Raw genomic sequence first — 24,702 nt, 5'->3', positions numbered from 1 at the left:
GATTGACTGACTTGGTGGCACTGGTGCTCAGGCAAGCGTGTCTTTCGTTTACCTCCTTCCTCATCACAAGCTCATGGTGTATGATTGTATTCTGGATGTTGTCGTGTGTGGTTCGACCAACCCTTCAGCTCTCAGCCAGCGTGCCGGATCACTGCGGTACCACGGGGAATGTTTCTGAAGCAGCACCATATTCACTTGTAGCTTCTTATCTGGACAGCGGTGAAACAGAGGCAAAATTAGCATCTTACTGCAGCTCAGACAGTCTGTTGTTTAGTCAGACAGGTTAACATTAAACAAATTTTAAGAATGAGGCTGCTGTAGTTTTGTTTTTCTTATTGTCCACAAATCCCGCAAAAGAATGAAAAAACGTGTCATTCCATGTCTTCATCATTTCCAACTCTCTTACCTTGCCTGTGGCACTCAGCCCCAAGCCCATTAGTTTCTACTGAAGACATAAATCTTTAAAGGTCACAAATAAAGTCTGAAAGTCTCAGTAATAAAATGTGGCACCATAGTTTTAACCAAATGTTACTCAGGGAGGGAACAGTGCATTTGTCAGATGGATTAATACACATGGTGTTTGTTTGTTTTTGGCAGCAGAACGGTGTATGTGGGATTTAGTAAACATAAACTACAGTGTCTGTGTTCATGGTAATAAGGGAAGATGTCACCCAGTACAACAGGGGGCTAATTGATGTATTTAGTTTCTGGACATGGAAATCTAGAATAACACGATCAATCCCTTTTTGGTTTTTGTCTTTTCATGAACTTTGTTGACAATAAGGAAAAATTACTCTCTTAGATTTGAATATATTAGCAAAGTCAAAATTCAGTATATACTCAAACTACATGAAGAGATCCTTGAAGAACTTCCAGGTGTTTGACTGAAATTACTTCAGTGTAAATTAAGACACCATTTTGTTCCTGACAAAAAAATCTAAAGCAAAAGTTAACATTGTCTTTTTCACCTGATCAAAGGTGATCTTTGCGCATTGATCTTTTTCTTTGGAAGACGCCCCGTCTCACCGCCCAGAGGCCTCAGTTGGTGCCCTGGTTGAAGTGCTCCAGCACGGTGGCGTTGGTTCTCTCAAAGAGCCACTGCTGGCTAAGAGAGGAGGGGTCGCACGTGTTCATGAAGACCCGCCGCTCACTCGGGCTGCTGTCGATGCAGCTGTTACTGACGGGGTGATACAGACTCTTGTCCTGGAGGAAGTGTAAAGAGGACAGACCTATTCAAATATAAATAGTAAACTTTAACTTAACTTAAAGGGTGTGCATTACATTCTTGCAAGTAAATACAATCCACGAACATTACATACCACTCATCTCACACATATTTCTAAAACTGTCTATCTTTTTGAATTTGACAAGAATCTACAGGAGAAATGTTATGAGGTCAAGATTTAGCTTGAATTTTAAATGATATGCCTAAAATCATGTAAAAACTTCACTTGGGATTTAGCTTTGTCATGGACAAAATCCACAGGATTGCATTTGAGTTGCATTAAGTTTGTTTCAAACACTAACACCCTCAAAAGATGCTGTTGCTGACCTAACATTGTCTCATAAAGACAAGCCTTGCTTAAGCCGGTGCTACCCACTGTAGTTAATGTTTCAGACGGTGGTGTGCAGGTGGAGGCCAGTGTTCATGTTAAGATGTGTATTATTCAGACTGAGAAACTGACTTGGACGAACAGAAAGTTACTGCAGGTTCTAGTAACACAAAAGGTAGATTACATTGTGTTTGCTGGTGCATTTTTAAAGGTGCAGGATGTGTAATAAGTGACTGCTTTTGTCCAACTTTTTAACTTCAAAACTTAATTGTTCACTTTTTGTCTTTGTGCCTTTTTACTGCCCTTTGCCCTGTTTCTAAGATGAGTCAGGCGCACAGCTGGTAATGTTTTTCACTGAAACTAAAAAGTAAAATGAAAAAAAAAGAAATTATATCAATACGGTTTTCATGAGTCACGCTACCTGCAGCACACAAAAAGAAACTTCCCTCTAAGTAATACGGCACAGAAGGGCACATTTTTTAAGTGCTGTTTATCATCTTGCAAAAGCCTTCATGTTTGAAAAATAATAATCTCATAATGAACAGAAGTCCAAATGCTTTATTAAAACCCCTCTTCATGGGTCTTTGCTGTCGAATAAAGAAGCACCATCTATGGCCTCAAGTTCTTTCTTTGGACCCAGATGTAGCGAGGGACGTGATATCCTTGCATAAACAGAATGGATGTTTGGTTGCTTTCGTCTATTCAACAAAATGATAGAGCACTGGCATACTTGCGCACTGCCACATCAAACTATTATGAGCAAAGGTTTTATGTTTTTAACCATGACCTTATTAAAATGTTTTTTCTGCATGATTTATAATGGTGCATGGTGCAACCTTGCTGGTAGCTATAAGTCTCAACACTCTGCTGCAGCTTTGCTCTGCATTTACAATCCGCACAATGATGAACAGACAGTGAGGCCTCACAGCAGAGTCCAGCAAATGTCTTCAGATATTTTACTGTGGTCAACGCACAATTCGAATGTAGATTTTTAGCAGTTTCTGCTGCTGTTACCACTGGAAAATCTTGTTGTTACCTTAATTACTTGCATTGAGGTTGACATATTGTCACTGTCATTTGATCCATTTTAATTGAGAAACATTGACTAGGGCAGGTTTAAAGCCACTGGATGTTCTGAAAATTTCTGATTTTAGCTCTTCCAGTGGCAGAATCAGAAAATACACTGTTGAAGTGTATTTCTGTCCAACTGCCCATACAGTGCACTTTTTTTTTTCTAAACAGGATTGTCGCATTTTTGTACAAAGATTTGGTGCCATGAGAACAATTTCAAAGGTGCTAGAATCTCATTGAAATTCTTCACATATATTGGTTTCAAAGAAATAGGAACGTCTGCTGTTTATGCATCCTTCCATTTTCATTCACATTCATTTAATTAGATGTTTAACAGATGGTCATCATTAAGTTGAAATGATTCACGAATTAGCTTAAATGATGCTTAACTGACCAAAGAAATCACAGCAGCAGCATAGTTGGAAGGTTGACAAGAGGATGCAGTAGTGAATATCACCATTTTCATGAACTGAAATGAAGTAATGAGCTCCAAGCTTCTAGTCTCCTCTCTCATACCTTTCTGTAGCGCCACAGCTGGTTCCCTTTCATGCCATGACAGTCGTACAGGGTAACTGGGCTGTTATGAGAGACGGCGTCGAAGCAGACCTTCCGAGTGTGCATGGGGTCACCCACCCGAATATCCTCCCTCCAACCGAATGTTAACACCTGCAGGGAACACATCTGAACTGTAAGACATATAAGAGTGTTGGTTTCTATCATTTTTGCCTGTTGAAGTGTTTCTTTGTGTACTCTTCCTTTTTTAAATTGAAGATTTGAGGATACTGTGTCACATATTGTGCAGATTGGAAAGCCCCCTGAAGAAAACTTGTAATTTTGGGATCAACTATTTTGACTTTTTTGTGCACAACAGCATTTTTCCAGGGAGCGTTGCTGTTGGTGAGCACAGAGTTTGCATGACGTACACGTCATCACCTGCATTTCCAAGTGACAGTTAGCATCTTTCATTTAGCATATATTACCTTGCAAATGTTAGCATGTGAACATTAATGTTTAGTTGCCCGTGTACTGTTTAGCATGGTAGCTTAGCATATTTGCATATTAACATTGGAAGGTGCGTTATATAACATTAATTTTGTATATCTGAATCATCAAACAATTAATCAGGAATCATCTGCCGGCCCCTGAATGCACAATATTTAATGGCAACCCATTTGGTCAAGATTTTTCATTTGAAATATGCTAGTACGACTAAATATATCCAAATATTAGCAATTAGCAAAGACACTCAGACTTGTGTCCCCACTGCACTTGTAAAACTGTGCTGCTCCTCCACCGCACAACTGTGCAATAACTGGCGAATGAGGAAACCATTAACCCCTGTTTGAGTGTGTCATGGTCCTTTCAGATGCTACATATGCAGCGCTCCAACCTTACAGCATGACTGGAGTGTTGTAAAAAAAAAAAAAAAGCCTCCCAAGTCAGGAAATGTGGAACCTCATAAGCCATCTTGGCAGAAGTTCAATGAATGACCCTCACCTGTCCATGACTCCAGCCCACCTCACCCCGCCCTTTCACACAGCTCTCCAGGCGGATGGGGCTCCCTGACACAAAGTGTTTGCTCTCCATGCACATCCCGCTTCCCACGTTCCGAATCTGCAAATCACATAAACACAAACAAAAACATGGAGTCACAAAAACAGGGAGTGCCTGCTCTTTAGTTATGGAGCAGAAACACTGGTTTATTACAGGTCGTGTGTGTTGTGGCCCTGCATGGTGAGCATTTCTCACAGTGTTTCATTGCACATTATTACAGTCTATAAAATAACGTGGGTAATAGTGACTTTGGATGTGCCCAAAATAATCCTATTTCAGTTTCCACTCTTACTAGTGCCCATGTTGCTGTCTGTGCCCACAGCAGTCCATTGTTTTTGGTTTGGCCCCTGGGTGTGTACCCAGGATGCCCTGATGGTAGTCGCAGCATGCAGGAGAAGGCAAAAATCTTGTGTTATTGCAAACATGTTTCATCACTGCTTCTTGTCTGTTGTTACCACTGGGAATCACTATCTCCAGCTCGATGCACACCCCTCTGCTTTCAACTTGGAAAACTCCCACCAGTATTTCATTTTTAATATGCCGAAAATCCTGTGTTGAGTTAAACATGATATGTGCCAATGGTCAACTTTGTGTCCAGTGCAGGTTACGGCATCATGCAGTGTTTGTCCTACATACAGATCGCTACACAGCCCAATTCAATGCTCGAATTGATATAATTCCTGCCTGTGTCCAGCTTTAGGGGGACCAGCAGATCTGCACAGTTCAACTCTTGCATGAACAACATAATACTTTTAATAATTTATATGCATGAGGTTCATTTCTGTATAAATCAACAAAGGTAGACTAATGTAAAGGTAACTGTACTCCTGTGGGTATTTTCTGGATGGATGGATGGATTTTACTCATGATTCTGTAATTGCATAACCCATACATGCAGACATGCACATTTTGGCATAGGTCCATAGATTTGTAAATACTGTACTTCCATGACTTGATTCTGAATATTAATGATAAGATCAAAAAGTACAGTCACGTTATGCTAATTTCAATCTGTGTGGTTGCTCTGAGAATCACAGCCGGTGAAGGAGCCTGTAGGCATAAAGAAAAGTTTTCCAGAGAATTTAAGGGGAAGTCAAAACTGCTGACATTTTTAGGCAAATTAATGTTGGGTAAAAACACTGTTTAAACTTTAGTTTTAACTAGGGAGCAGATTTTTTCATGCTCATGCTGAAATGCTACACTAAACCAGTGCTTACCTCTCCCCATGCTGCAGCAGGAGGCTCCACTGGCGGGTAGTGTTTGGGCAGATCCCAGGCCACCTCACTCATGAACCACTTGAAGTTCTTGCAGTTGAGGCGGTTCCTCAGCTCCTTCTGCGCCGTCATGTCTCCTGCTGACAGGTGGCGGTACTCGGGCCGACGCTGGTAGACGTACTCTGCGTATTCGTCCATCCACACCTCCGCCACACGCTTGAGATTCTGAAATCAAATCAAAGAGAGTCAAGCACATAGATTCATTCACTGAACAGCCTACTTTTGTTAGCAGGCATCTCATGTCTCCCAGAATGTCTGTGAGCCTCCACAAACAAACACAAAATCCCAGTCGCTGGCAGTGAGGATGATCTGGAACCACATTGGACTGTTTTGTGAACATAAATGTTTACATTGTCTGCTGTTAGTACCATAGATTGGTCTCAGTGAGACTGCTCCAGCATCCATTTCTTGACTCTGCCTCTGAATAACCCAACATAAGCAACATTTTGCTACTGTGTTGCAGCTGTTAAAATATTTCACCAAAAAATCCATTTAGAGCCTTTAGAAATGACCGCATCTGCCGGTCTTCATGAATGCAGTTATAGTTTGAGTACTGTAGCAATTCAATACGTATATATATATATATGTTTATATATATATATATACACATAACGAGTATGTTTATGTAAATGTCCTTCATCTGCACAGTCAGGTCGATTCAGGACCATCAGCATTCCACTCAGGTCCGGATTAAAGACTGCTGGTCAGAATAAAAAAATCAAAACAAAGGCCGGTGCCTTTCAGTTGCACACTGATCCAAACCGAGCCAAGTTCCACGCTGCGGCAGAGGCATACATAATGAATGGTGTTCGGCTACACCCCAGATGATTTAGCGCTTTTAGACAATTTCTTATTCCGTGTAGGTACTTTGAAGAGTACAAGGACCAAAGAAACTTAAGCTCATTCTTCACAGTAACGCCTGCAAAGGCTTTAAGTCGTAGATAGTGGATAGACTACACACTGCTGCCTCTCGTCTGGTGGTCTTTTGTTAGTGGATGCTGAGCCGACTGTAAAGTGCTCTTGTGCATACAGGAGAAAGAGGAGAGTGCTTAGCAGAGACCGTAGGAAACAAAATCGCTGCTATTTGTTATACAGCACCACTTAAAAGAGTAGCTCAAATGATGCTTGAACGTGTGTGTGTGTGTGTGTGTGTGTGTGTGTGTGTGTTTCGTGTTTGTTAATGTATGTACGAGAGTTTGATTAGACAAAAGATCATTCACTCCTCGTGAGCTGATGTATTCAGTTACATATACGTTTAGTTCGATGCAGTTCAAGGACACAGAGGTTGTTTTTACAGGGTCTCTCTCTCTTTCTCTCTCTCTCTCTCTCTTTCTCTCTCTCTCTCTCTCTCTCTCTCTCTCTCTCTCTCTCGCTCTCTCTCTCTGGAAATGAAAGGAAGTGAATGTAAGTCTCTGTACTCCAATGGCTAAATACATCCTGAACTCAAATATGTCGGGTTTCATATCAAGCCATATTTCAGCACAGCACACTATGGTGTTTTTTTTAGCTGTGATTTAAATGCTGAGAGACCCCTGTGTCAATATTGCAGAATACTTATAAAGTTAAATCGGTTTTGCTGATAAGGTGTCATTTTTTTTAATTCTGCCACGGCATAATTGGATTTTGCTCCATTTATTTGTTTAATCAAGAAACCTCACTGATAAGAGCTTTTTAAAGAGACCAGAGAAAAAAAGAAAAAACAGATGCAATAAAAAGGAACTACTAATACACTAAATGGACTATTATAAACATGGGAGATGTATTGTTGCGTGGATGAGCTTTGCAGTCTGTTCCATTTAATAGCTACAAAATACCTAACAATGGACTCATAACATTCAAACCTGATGAATGGAACATTATAATGAAGCAGTCCCTCAGCTTAAAAAGAACATTATTCTGCATACATATAAAGGAAGGACAAACTAATATCCTACAAGGACTGAACACTGCACTGAACTCACTTATCTTAAAATGAATGCTATATTGTATAAAGTCTTATCAGGCAGACACCATCCAACAAAAAAGACAACACTGAGTTACATTATCTGAAGTGTAAGATCCATTGTTTTTGGAGATTGATCAATACAAAATCAAGGATATCTTGACCTCTGTGGCATTAAATTAGACCAGTCTTTTTCTTTTTAATGTGTCAGTTTTTAGCCCTACAACGTTAGCCTACATTTGCATCATTTATTGGTTTCCTGTTACATTTTGTACAGTGTCACATTGTGCCAGTGTGTGGACCTTTGAAAAAGCAGATTTGGCCTTTGTGATGGTGAGAAAATGTTGCTAAAAATGAAGCAAGGTGACTATTTGTTTGTCTGATTAACCCAGTTTGACACTGCTATTGTTGCTTGCGGGCTATCTTTTATTCAGACTATTGGCTGCTGTTCATGTATTCGTTCTGATCTGTGGTTCACTCAATTCCAGCCTGTTCATTGCAAATACTGTCAGTTCCACTGATCCGGTGGAGATCAAAGGAGTGGCGGACAGCAGGTGTACCCTTTGTTTTATGCCACCTGAGCTCACATGATTTTAAAACATATGATCTGAATGCATTGGACTTCCATTATGCCTTGACTGGCCCTGCTGTCAATCTTACAAATTAGTTTTGCTCACAATATAATGTAATTTGTGTTGTGTTGTAACAGAGGTTGTGTGACACTGAACCCTTGTACCAGACTGTTAGAGCATATAAATCTGTGAGTGATCTACTGTATTGAATTTTGTCATGAACCGCGGAGGCACGCAGTGTGAAGAATTACCTTTGCCAGGCTGATCCCACCGGGGACCTTGTAAGGGACGTACTTCCTATAGATGTGTCCTACCCTGGAGCAAGGGATGTCCTCCATCCTACCGCCGCACATCCACACCTATGGACACACACAGAAAGAGAGACAGCTCTTTCATCACATGAATCTATAGTATTAAGAAGCTTGGTCCGCCTCAACGTTCAAAGACAGAAAGTTACGGGTTGGTGAAGTAAGGAGGTGATCAAGGAGATGAGCTGGAGACTGATGGCTAAAAAGAAAAGGCATGAAGTATAGTGGTTCTAACAGGCTTATAAATCCTAAGAGACTAAGAGGAGAGAGGAGTGATTTCAGAGAGAGGCAATAAAGATGAAATGGCAGGATAGTGGAGGAAGAAGAGAAGACACCAAAACCATATAATGATATGATGGTGACCTGACTTCACCTGAGCAGCATGGTCCGATTAGAGGGAGGCCGAGCTGCTGGGTTAGTCATTGGTACAGTATATTATGACAGTGTTTAAACTCCAAAAGCTTTTCAGGAAAACAAGGTGTCTCTTCGAAATATTGCAATTACACAATAAGATTTTAATATGTTTTGAGCACCCTAATGCACTTGTCTTAAATAAACACAAACCTTCCCTTATAGCAATTTCATCTTTTCCTTCCCCTTGTCTATCTCACATAATGGAGACATCCAGCAGAAGCTCCTCAGTTTAATCCCCCAACTATAATGAAGACAACAGTGATGATTCTCTTTCTTGGCTTGCCACATTGAAAATAAACCTTGAGAAAGAAAGGGAGGCTCTGAAGAGGATGTGGAAGAAAGGAAGACTTAGAGACAGCAGGCGAGACGGTGAAAAAAAGGGTTTGTTTTGAAGACAATAGCAAAATTAAAAGTGGGAAAATGAAAAGCTGGATTTAAACGTGGAGACAAACAAGTATGGGAAGAAAGAGGTGTAGGGCTTCCAAATTGTTCCTGTAAAGTCCTTTAAAATGTAAATAAGATGTTTGCTGTTTGAAGGTTAGAGGCTGGATAAAGAGGCTGGAAGATCAAGAACATGGACATGAAAAATGGAACATGAAGTCTACGCATTTTACTTATGACTTCAAGGTGGAAACACGTACAACACAGAGCTCAAGAAGCAGTGAAAAGGGAGTCCAACCTTCTGTCTGCCAGCCATGACCTGACTTTAAGTTGACAGTATGAACAGATGGTTCTACCAGTTCTGTTCCTACCATACATATAAACTTAATTATAATCAAGGGTCCATCTATATAATGCAGACAAGAACAAAGCTGATATGAAAATGACTGTGGAATTTCACGATGTGTGCTTGAGAAGACGATCTGGCATCTTCTGGTCTCACAGAAGAGCAGCCCTCAAACTTCACAGAGAAACCAAAAGCAAGAAGGACATCTTAAAGCAGCGGCGAAAGCAATGACTGAATCATGTCTGGACTCATCATGTGAAAGTAATTCTTCATGTTCCTCAGAAGATGATCCAAAATGTTTTGGTGACAGTTTAACCTAATTTACATCTTCAGAAGGAGCCAACTGGGTGGAGCGATCACAGGTTGGAAAGGAAAGTGAAGTAGTATTAAGAGACAGAAATACAGCCTCTAGAAATTGCACCTGCTGACATTAGGCAACGCATTAAAGCACCCAGGCATAACCAGCAAGTCGTCACGACCCCGTGTTGACATCAGTTTCACTGCAGCGTACCCACAGTCTCTCTGGTCTGTTGTTCCACCATCAGCGAACCATCTCGGATCACATGAGCGTACACGGTTCATCTGATGGAGAGCAACTATAAGAACAACAGAATTCACTCCAACTGCATGAATAAAACAATGCTGCAAGATAAAATCCGGCAATGACTAAAAATTTGAACTAAAACTTGAGTTGTCTCCATTGGTGCCTTTGAATAAATAAAACATAAATGCACACGGCTCAGTATAAACTGTATTTCAGTGGCTCGGTCATGTGTTTGCTTCCACTGCATGAATAATAATGACCTAAACAAAGCCTGGCAGCAATAAATGTAAGGCCCGGATAAAGGAGGAATTTAATGCTTCAAGGTTAGAGCATATATCTGAATGGACTGACCCTGTTTCTTAGAGAGGAGATACAGAAGATTTACATGTTCACGTTTGTGTGCAGGCTGGTTTGACACCTGGATCAGAGGTGAAACACTTTCACAAAAAGCTTGCTGTGAGCAGGATGCCAAAAATTGCATGCCATTAACCATAAAGTTCATTTTCTTTGGCCAGCATCGTCTGTTTGATGGTGTAGTCATGGAAACACATCCAGTGCATCATCACGTTGGCAATTCTGCAGTCATGAATAAAAAAAATCATACAATTTATTTTTTAATGTATGCTTTCAGAAAAGTTTTGCTCTGCCAACTGTTTGCCAGTTAGCTAACTTTTACTCTGAATAACGACTTTTTTGGCTCCATCCATGGAGGTTTAATTATTTCTGCCTCCAGAGCTGCTCTGTCTGAGAAATGTTTGCTTAACTCAAACCCCAATCTGCGCTAAAAAAAAAAAAAAAAATCTGCCGTCAGTTCTTGCACTATCCTCTCGCTCGGCATGTGAGGTCATATTGCCTCTGTGCTGCGTGAGCCTGCATGCACTGACATTATTTCACTGTGTGAGCTGGAAAAACCTGATGTTCCCAGACCAGTATGACCAGGACGGAGCTCAAGATTAACTGTACCAGTGCATGAAGTGATTGTGTTTCACATGCGAGCAGGGCCTGGCTGTCTGTGGGAGCAGCAGTTTGGTTGTAGGGATTAGTATGAGAGCCTGTTAATCTTCTCACCTCAGGAGACTGGCTGTCTGAGCTGTATCAGCTAATGGGGATCTTAATAAAAAGGAAACCAAATTGAATATCTGAGGTCATAAAGTAGACTTAAGAGGCACAGCTAGGCATGCGCTGATAGCAAAATTTAATAGTATGGTAATCTTGGCCAAAATAATAACCTTGGAATGGGATATTATCTCAGTAATTACTTAAATAAGATGAAAAGCTTCAAAACAGTATTAAAACATAAGAGGGTTTCACGCCAGGCTCAGCCCTGGGTCACTGCCAAGGTCAGTCTGGGCCTATTTCACACTCACAGCTTTACATGCAAGAGATCCTCACCTTTTGCTCGAGCACAGGGTTATAAATTAACTTTGGGGTTAAGGTGGAATTATATGTCTGCATCACACTGTACGGTGGTCCAGCCATGTTGGGCTGCCTTCCTAAATGACCTGCACGAAAACTGTCTGATCTAGTTTGTGTCGGCAGGATGCCACAACACTGCTGATCAGTGTCTGCTAACAAGTATTGCAAACTAGGCTTAAAATATAATTCTGATGAATGTCTTCTGGTCTCCCACTGAACTCAGTGTGATGCACGCTGGCCTGAGACCATCGCTCAGATGATGTCCCAGATGACTGAGAGTGCAGGGATTTCATTGCAGTGCTCTTATTATTGGACTAATCTAAGAAATTGCTGTTTTAACTGGTCATTTAGACACAAAAACATGGGACAGACAATGTTTGACCTGAATTTGTCTGGAACACAGAAATCTTTCAGGACACAACTGGCTGGAAGATGTAATCCAGTGTGGTCCTCAGGTAAATATGAACTGGTCAGTTAGCGATTAATGGTTGTTGGTCTCTTGAAAGTAAAATGAACCAAAACCGACCCTGGTTAAATAAAACAATACTGACTGGAAACAGGACATGAAACAGGAATCAATCATGCATCTTGTGATTTGATCATTTTTACCTTGAAGGAGATCTCGTACTGTTCTCCTCCCCAAATCTCCAGACCGATGTCATACCCTCCCAGCTCCCAGAACCACTTCCTGTCTACGGAAAAGAGCCCACCTGCCATCACCGGTGACCTGCAGGACACACAAAATACAACACACATCCTCACTCCTTGCAGTACATTTTGTACAACAGCTGTACCCAAAACTTTTCCATTTACATCCAGAGCTGTGGCACCGCTTTCCACTTCTCACCTGGCAGAGAAAGCATCTAAATAAATGAAAGATTGACTCACATATTCTCTACCCACAAACAAACAATGGCAACAGCTAACAAGATCTTTCAGTTCATCACTTCTTCAGAGTCAAAGGAATAAAGATGGAGAGACAGAAACCAAGGAGACAATCAGAAGTTGTCACCTCTAACAACTGAAATGTCAAAATGTCTGCAGCAGCAATTTTTCATTCATCAGGAGAGAGATTGGAGGAGACTAAAGCAGATGACAGACATATTGATTTGTGGAACAGAAACAGTATATGCTAGAGGAGGGGCTCTTTCACAAGGTTAAATATGACAAATATGCAAATGAGGTTTGGAATAAACCAAAGCAGCATACCTATTGTGACATTACAAAGGACTATCGTACTGGAAATTGTCCTCCTAACAGCTGGTCAAAAAGAAAAGGCTCTATTTGTGCTCAATTCTTGTTATTCACGCTGAAACAAGTGGGGATGCTGCTTTGGAAGGAGAAAGTCAAATGCGTCAGTGTAATTTCAAGGTGAGGCGAAATGATCATTTTGTTTTTCCAGTCCTGTGTATTGGAAGGCTTTTTGTCTTCTTTTGTTTAATATAAAAGGAAAGACAGGCATGAAGGTTTCCCACTGTGAGAAGTTTCATCCAATGCCTTTATATCCATTGTACAGGTGTCACAACCACAAAAAAAAAAAAAAAAAGATCCCAACCTCATGTCCTGTATTTACACTGCTGCCTCTTGATAGCTCACTGGACTTAACATATTTAGCAATATTTGGCAAAAGTGAGGACTGTTTGAAACAACCTGAACATACCATATGGGTGGAAGGCAGAGGAGTGGATTAAGCTGTTTTTATGCATTATGTTCTTTACCATGACTCTGGGTCACCGACTACAGCTGCTGTCCAACATGAGGTAGCAACCAACTTCTCAGAGCCACCTCTTAAGCCTACAGGGTTTCAAACTGAAATGTCAAAAAACAAGTCAGAATAAGGGCGAGGAAAGCACACACAGAGACTCAGACAGTAATTCGGAGTTCATGCAATATGGCGCCACTATTTCTCACCAGATAATGAAGACGCTCTGAACAATGCACAACCAATTAACCCACAATAGAAAGCTGTGGCTCCCGTCTGCTCAGTGCAGGCCTTGTTAGCTGTTGAGTCGCTGCTGTGCTTGATTGTAGCTGCAGCACACCTGAGGCCGACAAACTGGGGCAGCAGGTGCAGACACACACACGTTTCTATTTGATTTCTTGCACATTTCTCCACCACATGCCTCACTTAAACCCAATTAATGCAACACTGATCTCAGCCATCAATCAAAACTCAATTGGATTTTTCTCATCTTTTCATCACCCAATAGAAATGCGGCGTCTTACAGTGCAGAAATACCACAGCACGCACTTGTGGGTTGTCATAGTTACGAGCTTTTCATCAGGCCGGCAGCCAGCAGGTAGTCTGTTCTTGCCAAAGTCGTCCCTGAGGAGGATCAATTAAAGGCAAACAGGGCAGCTACTGTACAGTCAGCAGTGAGAAGCACTCTGGGGCTTCCCACGCCTCGTGAGCAGTGAGCACAGATACGAGTCCCGTGGAGACAGCAGCCAGGTTTCTGCAGTTTTCCTTCTCCGAGGGTGAAAGGGATGAAATGAAAGCAGCAGTGATTACAAAAGCCTTTGTACTTCTCTCCAACACGTTTCCTTTTGACTTGAACACTCAGGGAGCTTGTTTAGCACATGATCTTTTTTATAATTGAGGTAAAAACAATGAGAGTGGAGTGATGAAAACTGATCTGATCGGTCTCTAAATTACCACAACAGCTGTACAATAAGCATGTGTGATAAGTGAATGGCTTTGTTTGCTGTGTGATGGATTTACATAATTTCCAATTTACTTTCTCAGTGACACTAATGTTCTATATTCAACATGTGCTAATAAAAGAAAAATGTCCACGTATGCATATATCTGAACACTGCACTCGTGAATGTTTACTCCACAGCCATGAGAGTTAATCTGCTGCTGCTGCCTAAAAGTTGAAAACACACTAGTGTTTAAAAGATTTACTGCTGACCACACTGTCCACATACTTTTGGCCATATAGTAGACAAGCATATATTTACAGCAGCTTTTATCAAGCAGCGTTCCAGACTAAGTCACACAGTTCCCTCCTGAGATGTTTCCATGTTTCGTGTTTGCTTTTGCTGCTCTTTCATAACAACAGCAGTCGTCTGTCAGTGTTTATCAGGGATCTTCAGCCACAGCGTTGCTGTACACTCAGAAGAGTTTTGAAAGAGCTCAGAGCCAAATACGTTATTAATGCTATGCATGTGCATTGGAAGAAAATAGAGACTAAAAATATGCTTTGTGCCACAGCGGCGTGAGACAAACATGGGTAGGTGTTCAACAGGTGTAGACAAGTGTCTTAATTAAAACTGAAGGGAATGTGGGCATGATAGACGTGTGGACTGGGTGCTTCACTCCCTCTGGCTTTTTCACTGTGAAGCACCTGCAGTTAAATGTTAGAAAAATGTATAACTTTGGCTGGAATAACCCCCAATTGCTCTAAGAATTGGTTAAAATCTATATTAGTATAAATCTGAGCGCAAGGTTCAGGTTGAAACAATGCAGGGGAATGGAAGTTAATTACCACTGAGACAAAGAGAAGCAAAGAAGTAGATGAATTTCAGCTTTTGTGAGATGCGTTAATTAAGAACAAAAAAACACATTGTGGAGCCCTTGTTACCACAAGAAATTATCTTCAGTTCATTGTGCAAGGAGAAAATAGAATTTCACACTTTAAGTGGTGATATTTTGGATTCCAGAGTGATACACATCTTCCTCCCTCCCTTTCCAAACTGCCACAGTGGACAGGAGGCAGTGACGGACAGGTGAAGGACATTTGGGTCTTCCATTGTGGAGAGAGTGACATGCCTATATTGTGCAAATTATACATATTGATAAAGGAAAAACAAAATCACAAATGGGCATTTGGCACCTGTTTCTAAGTGTTACAGTGTGGCTGTAAGTAGGAGAACTGCTGAGCACAATGTTTAATTCATGTGTTGACACAGTCTCTACATTAGAAGAGCACTGCAGTGCACCAGTGAAGTGGCTGCTCAGGGGAGGTTTGACTTGCACTGCACTGCCTGGTGTACGAGCACACGGATTTCTCCCCTGCAGGGCTCTCGGTAGAAAAGTTTAAAAGTCATGAAAATGCCATGAACTGTGCTACATTGTGTCCAAATGATGAAACTTAATGACTTCAGTGATGCAATTACTTTTGCTGTAGAGCAACCAGCTGGTCAAAGATTTCACTTATTTGGTGAAAATGTGATCTATGAAAGTTTGTACAGACATTCGTGGTTCCCAGACAATGAATCCCAGTGAAGCTCAGCAGAAGTCCGATCAGAAAGACTACATAGCTGCATTCTTACTCTAATGTGCACTATGTCGCATGTATTCATTTAATTACTCTTTAAGCCTCTTTTTCAATTAAGTCCCTCCTGATTGAAATGAGTGACTTTGGTAATCCACTGACTTTTCCTCTAGCATCATCTCGAGGTTGGTATTTGTGGTTTAGAAGTAGAAGGTTTGGGTGAATATTATATCTGCTAAACATTGTTAGCATGGCTTTAGACTCTTAGTTTAAAGCTCGTCTTATTTTGTGTTTTCTAATTTTTTACAGTGTCAACACGATCACCTCCGATATGTTTAAAGGTCATCAGAGAAGGAAAAAAAATGTTGCAGACTCTGGCTCTGGTTGCATTTCTCTTTTAATAGGTAGACTTTTCAGCCTTCCAGCCATTTTCAACATCAACAATCAGCTTCAAGGACAACACCACATCTGTAGATATTACGTGTCAGAACACCTGTGCCCGTTCTGCCGATGTGAGCCCACATGCTGACATGCATCAACATGTCGAAGTACATCCGCCTCCTATTTTTCTCTGTCAAGAGCCTCAATTCGCAGGGAAAGCAGCAGTTTTATCATAATCGCTCCCCTGATGGCAGGTATTGCACCTGGACTTCTTCTGCGTCAAATGATGCAACACTACACGTTATAGCTGTTTGTGTTGCCAACTGTCACCAACTAGAATAACCTCCACCAAAAGTCAGGCCAGGACAGCTATTGTTACTTCAGTTAATGGAGCATTTAAACAAGGAAAACAATCAGATGAACATCAAGACAAAGAACAATATGTTGGCTTTGTGAGACAGAAGCTTTTAAAGCATCAGTGGGGCTGAAGGGGAGATGATGCTAAATTAAAGCCTGCTGGAGGAGTCTGAAAGTAAAGATACCGTCATTAAAGTCAGCTGGGCTTCAGGAACTGTCATTCTGTTGCATCCACAACAAAAATGCTGCCATTATGACGATGAGACACACCTATCACAGTTTAAGAAAAACCTTTTAGACTTTAAAGCTGACACTGGAAAGAAACGAGATGACTGGTAATCTTCTCTTCATGGCAAAATGGCTGTAAGCTCTCCAAAGTGTAGACTCCATCTTTGTTTAAGTTTGATGCAACAGTACACTGATGGCATTGTAAAGAGCGTTGTCACTTACTCAAAGGGTTCACTGGGGTCATCCCTCTGCAGCTCTGGAGGGATGGGGATCCGTTTGTAGTACATTTCCCAGTCAAACGCCCCTCGCATGGCGTCCCCCGCCTGAGTGTCATAACCGAAGTTATCGTGGTCGATCACGTCAATCATCGGGCACACGATGGTCTTCCTGTTCTGGGCGATTCGGTCTGGGAGACACAAAGGGAGGCAGATGGTTGGTTAAAAAGAAAGACTAAATGATCCCACTGTTTGTCAGTGAAGAACCGCATGGAAACACGAACACTGTTTGTGTTAGCGTGCGTGAGAGTGTGTCCCTGCACCGCAGCAGTGAAGGAGGAAGTGAGTGGGTGTCCAGGAAGACGTGTTTGTGGACTCTTCCCCATCACTGAAGAAGGCTTGCCAGTGTGTCGACACAGATAAGTCAGAAAAAAAGGTTTGACGAGCAGCTGATGTAACCTCTCCGCTCCACAGCTCAAACCATCTCCCCTGCAGTTTTCCAGCAGGGCTTGGAAATTGTTTTTGTGTGACCTGGAGTTGCGTAATATAATTTTTAATAAATTGCTGGAGTCTAGATGTTTTGGCCATATAGTCGTCCTTCATTTTGGCTTTTAGAACTTGGCTTTTTCTGATCCCGCGCCCCCACTCTGAATAAATTCTTTCAAAAGAGCTTTTTTATATCTGTTTGAATCACTTCTTACAGCGAGGCTAGCCCGCTTCCCGAGCTCATCTGTTCACAAAGTATAAAAAGTTTCAAGGAAATTTATTAGTGAGGGTTCAGTTTCTCTGACTTTTCTCAAAAGTTTGGACGGCTCCATGCAGTTATATCCTTTATACCATCCTGTGTGCCACACATGATGCATACCTGTAAGTCAAATGTAATCTCACTCATCATTTAGCTTCAGTCTCCACAACGTGCTGCGATGAACACGACTGCCTGTTTATGTTTTGCACTGGCAGACACTCGTTCCCTTTCCAAGTACTGCATGAACAGCTTGACACAGAGGTAATGCGGGTCATAATGTTTGCTGTGAAATGCTTCAAAGTGGGACGGCGCCATGCTGGCAGACAGAGCTGAACATGGGCCCTTAATGGAAAAAGGGTAATTGAGAAAGTGAGACTGTTTGTGAGAAAGTCCATCAGCCAGAAGATGAGGTGCTCAGTCTCACAGTAGGGGCGGTGTGTGTGTGTGTGTGTGTGTGTGTGTGTGTGTGTGTGTGTGTGTGTGGGTGTGTGTGTGTGAGTGTGTTTGTTTGTTCTGTTACTACAGTCTTTGAGGGGACCTTGAAAGTGAGGACATTTTTTCATGAGTGGAAAATGTGAACTTTTGGAAAAATTTGAAGATTTTTAGAAGGAACTTGCAGAAGACAAGATTTTGGACAACATGAGGAAATAGTTCTTCTTTTCAGTTTTCAAACAGGAGACAATACTGGAGTTTGCCACTGATGGTGAATGCATGCTGGATGTCATACTTATGAAAAATATTTGGGAAAATGTGGTGTGTGAAGAGAGAGAGAGGCGCTTGTCATGGCCATCGGAGAGGAGTCAGAGAACGCTCTGTACGAGCAGCAGCTGGTCAGAAAATAAGAGCTGCAGTTCAACAGCAGCAGAGCATCATGACAGCTTGAACACCTTTGACCTGGAACTGTAAAGTCTCCCCATTGGACCACAGACTGGAGGATGAAGCAGGTGGTTTGAGAAGGGAGGACATTTTTTGGAAAGTGAAGGATTTTTTGGAAAACCTTTTTGAAAATATTTTGAAAATCTTTGACAATGAGGGCGCTTTGTAAAGTGTGGACACATCGTAACTTCTTCAAAGTGCGATTTGATGGTGTGTGTGTGTGTGTGTGTGTGTGTGTGTGTGTGTGTGTGTGTTCCTCACCCAGCAGCGGAGGCAGCCAGTTGATGTTGGCCTCACAGTGGGAGTCCAGGAAGGTGATGACTTCTCCTTTAGCGGCGGCGGCTCCCAGCAGGCGAGTCCTGATCAGACCCTCCCTCTTCTTAGTCCTCAGGATGCGAACCTTCGGCATCCGCGTCATGTACTCCTCCAGCGCCGCCTTGAGGTGCTCTGCAGAGATGGGGAAGGAGGGGAGGGAGGGTGAGATCATCAGCACCATATCCAGTGTTAAGAGTTACTTTGTGAAGTGAACTTAGCACCACAGGCTAGTAGTGACTTGTTTCAGGCTGCATATTTTTGATATTTTATTGTCAGAAAATCACTAAGCTTCATAGTTTTAAGGAATTGTGTGCTGTACAGTATGAACACCCACCGTAACTTGCAAGCACTTTGATTGACACCATGTAAAAAACACTCTTGGAATGAGAGCATACAGATATTTCACCAAGGCCAAATGATATTTACTGCAAATCTTTTTTCTTCTACTACTTTTTACGGTAGCAGTGCGTACATTTATCATCACGAATGACAAATAAGAAACAACAGTGCTGATGCTGCATTTGAGGGACATATCTGATAAGTGTGTCTGTTTATTTGTATTTACAGCACAGAGGGCGCAGTGCAGTGATTACTGCAGTACCATGTGATCGACTGGCATGAGTCCAGGGTGTACATCTTGCCCAGTGCATGCTGGCACCCAGGACAGGCTCCGACCCCCTGCAGTGCTGCGCAAGATTAATGGTTTATGAAATGGATGGATGGTTCCTGCAGTGGCAGTGAAGAGTAGAACGTACAAATGAACAACTTCACTGATTATTGTAAATATCTGCTTATTCTGAATTTGAATGAATGTCAGTTATCTTGCATCAGTAAATACTCTGAACAGCTCCCAACTCTGTTACTGAGGTGGACATGTATTGATTTAATGACCATGAGCAGACAATTTGCTTTGTGTAGAAAAGAGGCAGAAACAAACAAACAAACAAACAAACAAACAAACCTGAATCTCCTCTTTGGGGCCAAATAACAATATGATGATTCTTCATCTTTCCACACACCTACATGACCTGTTTTCCTGAATGGCATTTGCTCATATTTGCACCTAACACGTGCTCCTGCAGAGTAATTCTCTTAACAGTCTAAAATTATCACAGTGAACCTGTCATCCCCCACATATGCTGCAGGCCTCCTTCCAGCCAAACTGCAACGAGTAAACAAAAGCTCTAGCACATGATAACCCAAAGGTTTGTCAAAATTAGCAGTGTCAGTTGGATGGACATTTAATTTTGTGGCCACTGCAACCACTTCACATCCATCACTGCATACAGATCTGTATGTGCAAAGTTCAGCTACCATTAGTCATAGACACGGGTCGGTTTAATGGTCTCACTCAGGAGGAGAAGACCTCTTTGTTATGTAATTTAGATGAGATTTGTCTTTAGTTTTGATGTGAAGCATTGTTTCCACATTGCAATACATTTGGTAAGTTTATCTAAAAGGCCCATGTAGGGTTTGATGCCAACGCAATACTCTTGTGGAAATGGTGCAAACCTATTGTGTCTCAATTAAGGAGGATGTTGCAGCCGCCCTCCTGATTTTCAGAGGGCATCTGAAAATTGGGTTTTTTAAATCTCATTCTTCTGGATAAGAGCGCGAGCCCTGAGTGCTCTCAGTGGTTTGAATAGAAGTCATTTCTGAAGCAGTCAAAACATAAAATACAACTGACAGCTTCTTTACAGAAAGCCACAATGCTGCCTGTTGACTGGAGCAGAGAAAGAGAGAGGGGCTGTGAGACGTTGAAAAGTTGACCTTTTAACGTCATCTGTTGGAAACTATTTACTTTCAGTGGCAGATCTAACTGAGCTGAATTTGACAGTGACAAAGAGAAAGTGCTCTGAAAGGCGAGCTTTTGAATGCACGTGTTGACAACCTGCAGCAAAGGAAAAAATAACTGTTAATTGTTTTGTGGTTTATTAGACTGTGAGCAACCATGTCTCCTAGAAACTGAACAGAAACTTTCTATACAAATAATTTGTATTCGTAATTATGTTGCTGTCAAAAGTAATCACTGCCTGAAATATGATCATATTCAGCTTTGAGTGAATGAAACGTGACATTTTATGTGATGCACTGGAAACATGGTTGAATTTGGTGTTGTCAGTGCCTAAACAAAATCAGAAAATAAAATAAAATAATGCTGTAGTCGATGCGAGGGGATAGTGCTTCGCAAGATTGCCTATTTTGACAGAAAACAAATGAAATCCATAGCCAGTAAACATACATTCAGTATCGACAGTCTTGCAACTTCACAGCTGCTTTATGTTTCCCTCAAACATATTTCTGTTGCTAATTTGTCACATATAAATAAATTTTTAGCAGGGGGAGCTGATTGTGAGGGCCGGAGAGAAGAACGGCTGAATAATGTTCAGAATCCGAGAGACAGCGATGAAAAGAGTAAACTGGAGCTGGAGGAAACCAGCCTGTCGCTGCAACCGCTCCACCCGATGAGTCCAATTCCATTACCAGGAAATGCCACCATTGCTCATGTGTGGCATGATACATGTTTAGGATGCTAATGAAAACAATCTGAAACATAAATTCTATAAGGATGCCATTCAATCAGTTTGTTAGCTCCTCTGTTAATCAACACAGCAACTTCTCGTTGTACACTTTGGCAGAATTGCACCATGAGCAGTGGTGCTGCACGAAGAGTTCCTGTTTGCAATGGAACCATTGATACACATACAGTTATCAAATTACCTTTGATGCTAAAGAAAAAAGTCAAAGTGACGTCTAACCAGATTTATCCTTGACAGACATCAAAGATACACTGATCAAAGCATTATTTGTATAACATGTCTGCGCTCTGGTTCGACTGTTAGGCCGTGAAGGAGAGATGACTTTTGAAGCAGAATACGTGATTCTGGTGCTTTCAGCTAATGCACGATTCTCTGTGGAGGCGGCTGCTGTATTTCTCTCTCAGCCAGTTTAGATGGGACACAGCTGCTCTGTGTAGTCACAGTGTCCACGTGCATGAGGATGCAGGTTTAGTGCTGGATGCTGAAACAAGGATCAGCGATCAGTTCTGCAAATAACCAACTCTCACGTCATCTAATCCCTTAAATCTGAGTGTCTGTGACGCCGTTTAAAGCCATCCTCTTTTAAGTTCTTACTGTCCCTCTAAATCACCCCATCAATTTTCTTCCCAAGTCTCATCCTTCCATCTGTGATTTTCAGACTAATGCACCATTTTTGACTCTCCTTTCCAGATTCTCTCACAATCCGGTGAAGGTCAGCCATCTTTATTTTCTGTTGCCATGTTTATTGTGTGGCACGGCAGCTGATCTACATGCTGTAAAGTGTGACATTGCAACAAGGGCGGCGAGGCTCCGTGAGGTCAGCGTCAAACTGCGAGGGAAAGGCGAGCTGTCCTCCCTGTGAGCTGCTTCAATTAATCAACGCATTAAAAACTGACCACTGCGGCCCTGACTCAGGCTCTGTAAAAACGCTCACCCCACAAAATGTGACGCTTGCATCATTCCACTAATGAAAGGAAGCAAGGCAAAATTAATCAACGAACATTCGCCCTGTGTGTGAGGAGAGCTCGTATGGCGAGAGGTGGGGGAGAAAGATCAGAGCATTTAATTATGATTGGTTCATTTTCGCTGAATAAATTGGAATACAGCTCAAAGTGTTTACCAAGCAAGGAGGCAATTAATCACGCTAATGAGAGCGAGCTGATGTCGGCAAACACATTAGTCTTTATTAGAATGTGAAGCGGAGGAGATTTGAGGTCTGAGGCATCATGGATGTCTGGATGTCGGGGGTCATTTCACAGAGTGAAGCAGAGCGGTGAATCGCTCATCACACACCAGTGTGGTGAAAAATCCAGAACATTTATTCAGCACGAGCTTCACTCAACCTGAACTCCATCACTATACCATCCGACCGTTTCTGTTTTTCCCCTCCCTGCAGTCCGTCACTCAGCGTTTGAACTGCCCGGCCATCTTTCATCTGCTCACACGGGGCCGTATTCAAACAAGAATCAGCGGTTAGCAGATGAAGGGCATGGCAGTCATGGCCACAGGCTCTTATCAAAGCATCATTTAATGTACATGCGTTTCAAGTATTAAGATTCATGTACATGTCATTCAAAGGCATTTGGACTTATGCCTAGAATTTGACTTACACTGCCTCAACATCATACTTACAATTACTCATACTGGTGTTTTTGATCTGGCTCAATGGGCATACCTGTCAACATTTGGATTTGAAAATAAGGTAAATCTTCAGGTGCACCTCTCTGGGCCATCCCATCACCCTTACCACTGTCCACATACCCCTTACATTTAGTCAAGGGTGCGTGCAGTGAATCCTAAAATCACCACGAGGCAAACACAATATCAGAGCAACAGGGATTGGGTTATCGAGTTCCTATGTTCAGTAAGTGACGACGGTTAGGTGGTCAGAAGGAGATACCTGGCTGGAAGTGAAATGCTGTGAACATCCCATTGAAGAATATGCACACTTACACTTCGGCTGTGATTTTTAGAGGCTACAGCAAAGTGAGACTAGTGGTAAGAGAGGGTGATTTTGAAAATGGATGGCAGAGATAGTACAAATGCAGTCATTGGTGGAGCATGTTCCTGAGCCTCTTGGGAGCTCTTATGCTCAGTAGATTTGTCGCTTTTTCCTCCGTGTGATGCACTAAAATCCCTGTGGCGTATTTGATGAAAAGGATGACTTTGACCCACGTTGCTCCTCAGTGCAGGTAAGCCTCCTCCCAGATACTTGAGAAAAAATTTCGACTTTCTGGCAGGTACTCCATCCACCTTCACTCTTCTTCTTCTTTAACTGCCGGGTGCTGTTTGATTGAATGACTGCTCATCACTATGTGTTACAGCTAATAGTTGGCATACTGCCACCTGCTGTGCTGGAGGGGAACGTAGCAAACACGCCAAATTCAGTCCAGCGGTTATACCTCCCATCAGTGTCACGTGGACCGCCTGTCTCCTGGTTTTGCAGTGGTAAAATGACAAGCCCTTCCTTTAGTACTTAAGTAAGTCATTATAAATATGAGTTATAAAGTACTTATAGAAATATATGAATACATTTCAAATTTATGGCCGGAAACTACAAACTGGGTCTTTAAATTCAAGAGCTTTAAACCATATTAATTAATGTCAAATGTGACATGAGCTGTTTGGCTTTACACGTCGGCTTGAACTCACACAGATTCATGTGCACACACTCATACACACACACTCCGACAGACACACAGACACACCACTGGCAGCATACTCCCTAATGCATTTTAAAAAAAATTCAATTAGCGTTAAAACACGGGGGATCCAACATGGCATGCTGAACTCTGTTTCCAGGGTGGTGGATTAATCCCAAAATGCTCTGGCACACAACCAAAAGACAGGAGCTGCTTGTTTATTCCCTCAGCAAAATATTCCAGTGCCCTTATGAACTCCATCACATGCTATCAATTTCCTTCCAGCGCCAATTAGAATTTTTGCTGCTATCATTAAAAAAAGGGTTCTCGGGGGAGTGTCTGAGCATGATGCTGGTCTGTGTTTGCTGCTTGTTCGCTTATTGTTATGAACAGGAAGCACAAAAAAAAGGCTGTGGATGTCAGTGATGCCTTCGCATACAGTTTTAATATTGTTTATTCATTCACCATCACTTATCCCTGATATATTTAAACTTAAAGACCCCCATCGGCCTATGTCACAGTGAAAGGAAAGACCCTGTATATAAAGGGACTGCAGTTAATTCCTTAACATCAGATATTTCCATCTTTACACTCAAAACCCCCAGTGTGTGCTGGAGGTTACAGGTTCATAAATGGGAAATGGAGTGTATTTATATCGCACTTTTCTTGTCTTAACGACCACTCAGAGCGCTTTTACAACATGAGACAGCGTTCACCCATTCACACACACATTCATATACTGATGGCGAGGTGCATACACGTGCACATGCACGCACACAACACCAAAGACACAGCATCAAGAGCAATT

At 41.9% G+C, this 24,702-nt stretch overlaps 1 protein-coding gene across 1 annotated transcript in view; it reads right to left on the bottom strand.

Moving 5' to 3' along the window:
• The window catches only part of LOC143333312 (polypeptide N-acetylgalactosaminyltransferase 10-like), a 62,662-nt gene that overhangs the window by 535 nt on the left and 37,425 nt on the right, over nt 1–24,702 (bottom strand). The window contains exons 5-13 of the mRNA XM_076751373.1: nt 18,659–18,844; nt 16,784–16,967; nt 11,985–12,102; nt 8,218–8,325; nt 5,396–5,617; nt 4,122–4,238; nt 3,141–3,290; nt 969–1,203; nt 53–209 (exon numbers count right to left, since the gene is read on the bottom strand). Coding sequence (XP_076607488.1) covers nt 1,039–1,203; nt 3,141–3,290; nt 4,122–4,238; nt 5,396–5,617; nt 8,218–8,325; nt 11,985–12,102; nt 16,784–16,967; nt 18,659–18,844 — 1,250 coding nt within the window. The 3' untranslated portion in view covers nt 53–209; nt 969–1,038. The remainder of the gene's footprint in view (nt 1–52; nt 210–968; nt 1,204–3,140; nt 3,291–4,121; nt 4,239–5,395; nt 5,618–8,217; nt 8,326–11,984; nt 12,103–16,783; nt 16,968–18,658; nt 18,845–24,702) is intronic.

This window comes from Chaetodon auriga, chromosome 15 (genome assembly GCF_051107435.1).
Source record: "Chaetodon auriga isolate fChaAug3 chromosome 15, fChaAug3.hap1, whole genome shotgun sequence".
NCBI lineage: Eukaryota > Metazoa > Chordata > Actinopteri > Chaetodontiformes > Chaetodontidae > Chaetodon > Chaetodon auriga.
This window is presented reverse-complemented; position numbering and strand designations above follow the sequence as displayed.